The following is a 7,625-nucleotide window of genomic DNA, read 5'->3' on the forward strand; positions in this document are numbered from 1 at the left end:
GTCTGGTCTGCGAAAGCACTCTGAGTGCTAAGTGTGACGAGATCGATTCTCGAGCAGGGCATAGAGAAAGAGAGATAAAGAAGAAGAAGAAACCAACACTCATAAAACATATGAGGTATTATTAAATATCTCTTTTTCACTATCCTAGAAAGCAATTTTTAAATTCTTATTTTTTTTTTTAATATTTGAACAAATTGATTAAGCTTCTTCTTAGGATTCTTTCTAAATTAATTAATTAATATAATATAAGTACAAATTTAGAAATTATCATAATAGTTCAAATAAATAGCTAAATTATTTGTTTACTTGTTTTTCAACTAAATTACTAAATAAAAACATATTTTGGATACTAAATTATAATTCACAACGTTTTTTTTTGGTAGAACGCTATTATATGTGTAATGTGGTAAGTCATATATTTTAATCTATATAATAATAGCAATCTGAATAAATGCGAAGAACATTTGTATCTTTTCGTTATACTTTTTCATAAAATATTTTATTTATTTATTTTTTGACAAAAAATTATATGGTTGCGTCTCTTTAAACATTACATCTGTTGAATTTAAAGTTGTGTCCAACGCAAAAAGTTGTATCTATTCAAATATTCACATCTTTAGAAATCTATATATATGTTCTTTTTTTGTGAAAATTTCATACTTTCTTTTCAATTCAAAGGTACACATCTTTAGAAATTTATATATTTGTTTCTCTTTTACAAAATTTTCAAACTTCCTATTCAACAAAAATTTTTCATAAATCTAAATAAATTGCGAAGAACAGTTGCATCTCTTCATTATACATTTTCATAAAATATTATTTATATATATATTTCTTTTTAGATAGAAACTTCTACGGTTGCGTTTCTTTAAAAAATTGTGCTTGTTGAATGTAAAGTTGTGTATCTTGAAAACAGTTGTTTCTATTCAAATGTTCACATCTTTAGAAACCTATATTTTTTTCTTTTTTGAGAAATCTTAAAAAATCTATATACATGTTATTCTTTTATGAAATTATCAAACTTTCTTTTCAATTCAAAGGTACACATCTTTAGAAATTTATATATTTGTTTTTCTTTTACAAAATTTTCAAACTTCCTATTCAACAAAAATTTTTCATAAATCTGAATAGATACGAAGAACAGTTTCTTCCTTTTGTTACACTTTTTCATAAAATATTTTTAGATTGAAACTTCTACAGTTGCGTCTCTCTAAAAAAATGTGTCTATTGAATGTAAAGTTGTGTCTCTTACAAACAGTTGTGTCTATTCAAATGTTCACATCTTTTGAAATCCATATATTTGTTTTTTTTTAGAAATCTTTAAAAATATATACATATGTTCTTCTTTTCTGAAATTTTCAAAATTTCTTTTCAATTTAAACATACACATCTTTAAAAATTTATATATTTGTTTTTCCTTTACAAAACTTTCAAACTTTCTATTCAACACAGATTTTTTCATAAATCTGAATAAATGTGAATAACAGTTGCATCTTTTTGTTATACATTTTCATCAAATATTTTATGTATTTATTTTTTTACAGAAACTTCTATGGTTGCATCTCTTTAAAAAACTGAATCTCTTCATAATATGATGAATTACAATAATTTGAAATTCAACTTTCAACGTCATTCTCTACTCTATAAATTATTTATCAACATACCTAATTTTAACAATGATGTAAAAATTACTTCTCATACTCCCACGGTCTCTAATAGATTGATGTGTTGACCATTTCACATATATTAAGAAAAAGTTAAAGTTTTATTTAGAAATTAATTTATAATTACTTTTTGGTAGAAAGAAAAAATATAAACCTCAGATAACATGCCATGTGGAGAAAATTATAAAGTAAAAAAACTATTTTAGGTTTTTAATGTACAACATCAATTTTTTAGAAACAAGAAAAAATATTAAAACATTAATCTGTTGAGATAGAAGAAGTAATTTTTAATTATATTCAGTATCTGAGTTTAATTCTTCAAAAATTATGAATTTTTATTTATTAAAATATATTAAACTAAATTATTCTAACCTATTTAATTGAATCATTGCAACATTTGCTATTTATATTTAAGATCACATCACTCCAGATAAAATCTTCACAAATTATTATTTATTAGATTTTAATTCCAAAAATATATTTAAATAAATTATTACAACCTTTTAATTAAACCACATAAAATGTAGTTTATTTGATGAACCATTAAAACTGTCTATTTCTATTTTGAACCGTTTCAACTTTTAGAAAATTTGATATTTATGGTTGTGGCTATGATACTAAAATATAATTAAATATTTTTTTTGTTATAATTTAGTTAAATTAAAGTTATTTGTCGAACAACTGCAACTTTTGATTGTTTTTATCGTATATTTCTGTTATGATTGTTTATATTTATAACCTTCTAACATTTTCTTTTATAAAATGTCATATTATCATTACAACTCTTCTTTATGTTCTTTTTAATTTAGATATGTGGATTTGAGTACATCAAATTTAATTTTAAAAATGCAATTAACTATCATATGTTTATAGTATTAATCATTATTTATTTAATCTTAAAGAGTTTTTAATCATATGTCTATAGTTTTAATTATTTATTCAATTACATATGAAGGTAAATTTATTTTTAAGAATATTTATCAATAAATATTTGAAGAAAATTTCAAAATTTTTTATTTTTGAGTTTATTATTAAATAACTTAATAAAGATAAATAAATAAAGAAATATTGTAATAAATGTTTTATTAAAATGAGTTCCCCGCGATATCGCGGGGGCTCAATACCTAGTATTTGTAATTATATAGTTATAAGTAATATGAATTTCATGATATTTTTTTTTCAAAAATGGTAAATCTATCACTCAAAATTGTTATGTTATCCACTTGAGGACAACTGTTCCGTGAAACTATCTCTTCTCTTTTGACTTGTTATGGTTTTTATTGCCGAACTAGGCTTAATGGTGAAACACTAGTAAAATTTCTTCATTTTTTGATAGTGGGTTTTGGTATTCGATGTGGTTTTGTGGCTTCAATATATGGCGAATTTTAAGTTGGTGAGGATGTCAGTGGTTTCTTGGATGTAATTGCTCGAGGCTTGGAGAGTTGGAGATTTAACTGCCGGATCAAAGCAGTATATTATTTTACATTTTTATTAAATCATTTAAAACAAAAATTCTTCACTCATATATGCCAATCCGGATCTAGTTTTATAATATATTTTTTTCTCTTTTTTAAGTTTTAGTTAACCGAGACACACACTATAAATTTTATTGCAATTGATTTCCTTTTTTTATTTTTAATTTATTAGAATTATTGAAGCTAAACCAAATTTGTAATCTCTTTTTCAAAACCTGTAGAATGAGACAAAGCTTATTCATATAATGTTAAACAGAATCACAAAAAAACATCATCTTCTTTTATAGAAAAATTAATGGAGAAATCATCAGCAACCACTCGTTTTAAATTTTGTCCACCATTTTTCTCTTCCATTGTTCATCAAAACGAACTCTAAAGAGTTAGATCTCGACGTTCTCGGCTTCCTCATTGTTCACCCTCTGGCAAGTTATTATGGTCATGGATGTTTGTAGTTTTAAAATGGTTATTCGATTTTGGTTTTTGATTTTTAGATTAAGACTTTTTTATATATATAAAAAAAATTTGGTTAGATTTCAGTTTCTTTATTAGCTTGAAGGTTTTTTATTTATAGTTTTGGTTTTCTGTTGATGGATTATCAGGATCATGGATCAAAACTAGAGTCCAGTTTTACATACAAACTGAATTTATATAAGACTTACAACATAATGGTAAATTTAGTATTTAAAATTAAAACTTTTATTTTGATTGGACTTTTAAATAAAATATTTATGTAGTTGTGCAAAATCACAAGCTATTTTAAAGATATGTGATTCAAGATTTATTTCTTGTGTTTATGTAGTACTTAATACTCAAATATGAAAGTTATTTATAACACTGCAAAATAGTGATAAAAATTTAAGTTTTAATGTATTATTTTGAACTGAAACCCGTTTTAACTGTTTGAGTCGAGATCTTGCCTATACTAGATTAAGGGTATAGCTCCACCTCATGATGGAGTTTCTTTTTTTGCGTGAACTTGTAGCTCTATTGGTTTGAGGGTATAGCTCCACCTCATGAGCTCATTTGGTTTCTTTAAAAAAAAATATTTATGATGGTTAATTATAATATTGTAAAATAAACAAAAACCATCAAAAGAAAGCTAAATATATCTTCATATATATTTTTTTTTCTGTCGGGCAAGGATTAATATATTAAAGTACCGACACAAAATTACATTTATTTATCAAATACACACCTTCATGACTCCCATATTATATAGCTATATATGATCTTCATATAAACTATAATAATGTAATATTGAAACACTTTTGAAGATATGAAAATGCATCTAATCCTTGTACATATAAGGAGATAAAATATATGATCACCATTAAGAATTATCACGAGCCCCATCAATTGATCCCTCTAGTAGAAGTCATCGAGAGAGATATTCTCAACGGAGCCCAAACCCTCGAATGATCCGAAATCGGAGTAATAATTATTAGTTGTCGTCGTACTTCCACCCAAATAATCGAGTGGAGTATCGTTGGAGGTCAAAGCCGTCGTGTCGTAGACAAAAGACGCTGTGTTTGTGGTGATATCATCGATGACGGGGTAATAGTACGAAGATTTGTTGTTGTTGTTGCTGTTGCTGCTTTGGTGATTAAAGTCTTGGATGAGAAGATCATTAACCACGGTGTTTTCGATCTTCGTTAAGTTTGTGTAAACGTCGTCTTCTTCAACCATGGTTACGTCTTCTTCTTCTTCTTCAGATGCCTTTCTTGCTTGTATAACCTAAATTGAAAAAAAAAAAATCGGGCATAACATGTAAAACGTTTTGTAGTTAAAGTTTCGATATTTTTTTTCTTTTTTTATAGTAGCGTGTAACGTACGTATTTGTTTGAGTCGAGATCTTGGTAAACCATGATGAAGTCACCTAGCTGCAGACCATGAGCGTTCACAAAGTCACCTGGAAATACAACCGAGAGCGATCCAATATTTTTAAAGAATGATGGATTCGATTGTTTATATTCGTGATCTAATTATAAAAAAAAATCCCGGGTTATAAGTAAGTTTACCTGTGTTTTCAAGCACGTACATTCTGCTATTGTTGTTCGGCCAGTACCTAATGATCACAACATTAGGGGCAAGACTCAAACATCTAATTTCCTTTAAAGATCTCATTTATATTAGGTTGGTCTTAAATGAAATGATGAACATATATACACCATCATAGAGACAAACTGTAAGCTCCTAGCTATTAGTAAAGATAAATAGATTAAACAAACAAAAAGTTGTAAGATCTTAAGATCGACATGGATAAGGTAAATACTTTCAAAATGATCGATCTACCAAGTATTCACTTATCCATATAGTTCACCGTACCAGATCAAATATACAGCATATGATCCATTACAGATTGATACTAACCAAATTTTAATTTTTTTGCTAACCAAAATTTGTAACTGTGTGGAAGGAAACAGTTCTCTGTGTGAAGGGAAAAGGAACAAATGGTCGATCACTTTGGGTTTCAGTGATAGAGATAGAGAGAGAGAGAAGAGAGAAGAGAGAGAGAGAGTCTGTGTTTGTGTTGTGTTGTGTGTTGTGCAGATCGAAGCAGCCCTTAATATGGACGCTGGGCAATCAGAGATTTGGGATTACCCAATTTTTTTTTTTTGATTTTTTTTACTATTTATGGTAAGGAAGTGACATTTGTATAACCTACATTCATGAATCTAGGGTTTTCGAATAGTAGATTTTTCACAATCTTAAGAAGATTATAGATGATAGTAACGTAACGAGATCTAAAGGTCACTAAATTAATAAAAACACTCAACCATAGTTTAACAAGATAGGTTAGGTTAAAGATTTGGAACCAAGAGCAAAGGGACGAGTGGAAGGTGCATGGTGAACATGTGTTGCAAAAGTTCTGTTTCTCCCTTTTTTCCAGAATTCAATGGCGTCTTCTTCTCTCTCTCTTCTACCACATTAAACTCTCGTTTTTGTTAAAGTCAATTTACTCTCTCATTACTTACTGGTCAACATGTGATTTGTGCATACGCATAGATTCTACCACTTTTTTTAGGGGAAAAAGAAAATTTAAAGGCTTTTTTCCTTCTAAAAGAGTGAGGCAATACATGTTTTGCAAGAAAAGGATTCATTGTCCTTCGATTACTTGACCTAGGTTGAAATCGCTGATTTGTCTCATATAGCTTCACTAGAATATCAAACTCCATACGAAATCGTTACTTGTGATTCTCAATTAGTAACGTACCCCTAAAAAAAAAAGAAAAAACGTACGCCCTTAAACAGGATAAAATGAAAGGTGGTAGAGGAGGATCACAACATATTAATTAAAGTTTCAAAAGCCAAGAAGATCTAAAAACATACTATTATAATCACATCATATAAAGCATTATAACGAAACATAAATTTCAATTTTGTAAAACTTATACATCCAGTTATATATAACAATGTACGTAGATTGATATATTAATCAAACATATTATATTATATAATGTGATTCTAATACTGTATGTTTTTTTTCTTTTGTCTTTTTGAACTTTAATTAATATGTTGTGATCCTGCTCTTCCACTTTTCATTTTTCCCTGTTTAAGGGCGTACATTGTATATGTATGATGAATTTTATCTTACAACTATAATGGGTAGATTTTTCACACAAAAAAACCCTATAATGGTAGTTCATGATTTTTGAATGAAAACTAGTCAAGCAATATATTAACAACTAATGGTAAATTCATTTAAATATAATTTTTAAAGTGCATAAGAAAAGAGAGAAAGATTCAATCATTAGATTTAGAGAATGGTTTCCACTTGTCCATGCATTTTTTTCATTAAAATACAAAAGACGTATAGTTAGCAAATCAAAAATATAATTTATTTTAAAATAAACGATCATTTTATTCTTCTTTAAATTATTAATTCTATACAATTTAAGATAATGAAATTTCAACTCATAACGCCTGACTATTGATTATATATATATATATATATATACTCAAATCTGTCTTATTTAATGATATATATCAGAAGGTAATTAAGGCGTTACTAATTGAATTATATATATATATATATATATATATATATATATTATAACATATAAATTGAGATATTGAAAAGTTATGCACCAAGTTAACAAACTACAGAACTGCTTTCTTAATTCGTACGTTAATCAATTATTCTATGAATAATGCGACATATAAATTGTACATGTTAGTAAAATAACAAAAATATAGATTGCTAATTTAATCATAGACTAATAATTTGGTCGGCCAAAAAATATATTAGAATATTTTTTGATTCTATACTTTTGGGATGGTGTTATAAGTAGTAAAGTTTGATTATAATATATGAAGAAAGTTTGAGTGATTAAATACAGATTAGTTAAACTGGGCAAAAAATAGATTTTCTTCATTAAGTTAAAAGAGATTTCGACATGCCATTTGTCAATGTTTAAATGTTTCTATTGATGGACAAGTGGCATGTAGTCTACTCTGTTCACACTTAATGAAATCATCTTTTTTT

General features: G+C 26.9%; 1 protein-coding gene across 3 annotated transcripts; it reads right to left on the reverse strand.

Moving 5' to 3' along the window:
* LOC104790318 (B3 domain-containing transcription factor FUS3-like) lies at positions 4,343–7,071 on the reverse strand. Of its 3 annotated transcripts, none has more exons than XM_010516043.2 (4): positions 5,510–7,069; positions 5,158–5,204; positions 4,972–5,048; positions 4,343–4,873 (listed from the first exon to the last, which is right to left on the reverse strand). In XM_010516043.2, exons 2-4 carry the CDS (start codon positions 5,177–5,179, stop codon positions 4,505–4,507), a joined length of 468 nt encoding a protein of 155 aa, XP_010514345.1. In that variant the 5' UTR covers positions 5,180–5,204; positions 5,510–7,069; the 3' UTR covers positions 4,343–4,504. The 3 variants fall into 3 exon arrangements, with proteins under 3 accessions (XP_010514345.1, XP_010514344.1, XP_010514343.1); XM_010516042.2 differs by having other exon boundaries at positions 5,465–7,069; XM_010516041.2 differs by having other exon boundaries at positions 5,158–7,071.

Source organism: Camelina sativa, chromosome 6 (genome assembly GCF_000633955.1).
Source record: "Camelina sativa cultivar DH55 chromosome 6, Cs, whole genome shotgun sequence".
In the NCBI taxonomy this organism is placed as follows: Eukaryota; Viridiplantae; Streptophyta; class Magnoliopsida; order Brassicales; family Brassicaceae; genus Camelina; species Camelina sativa.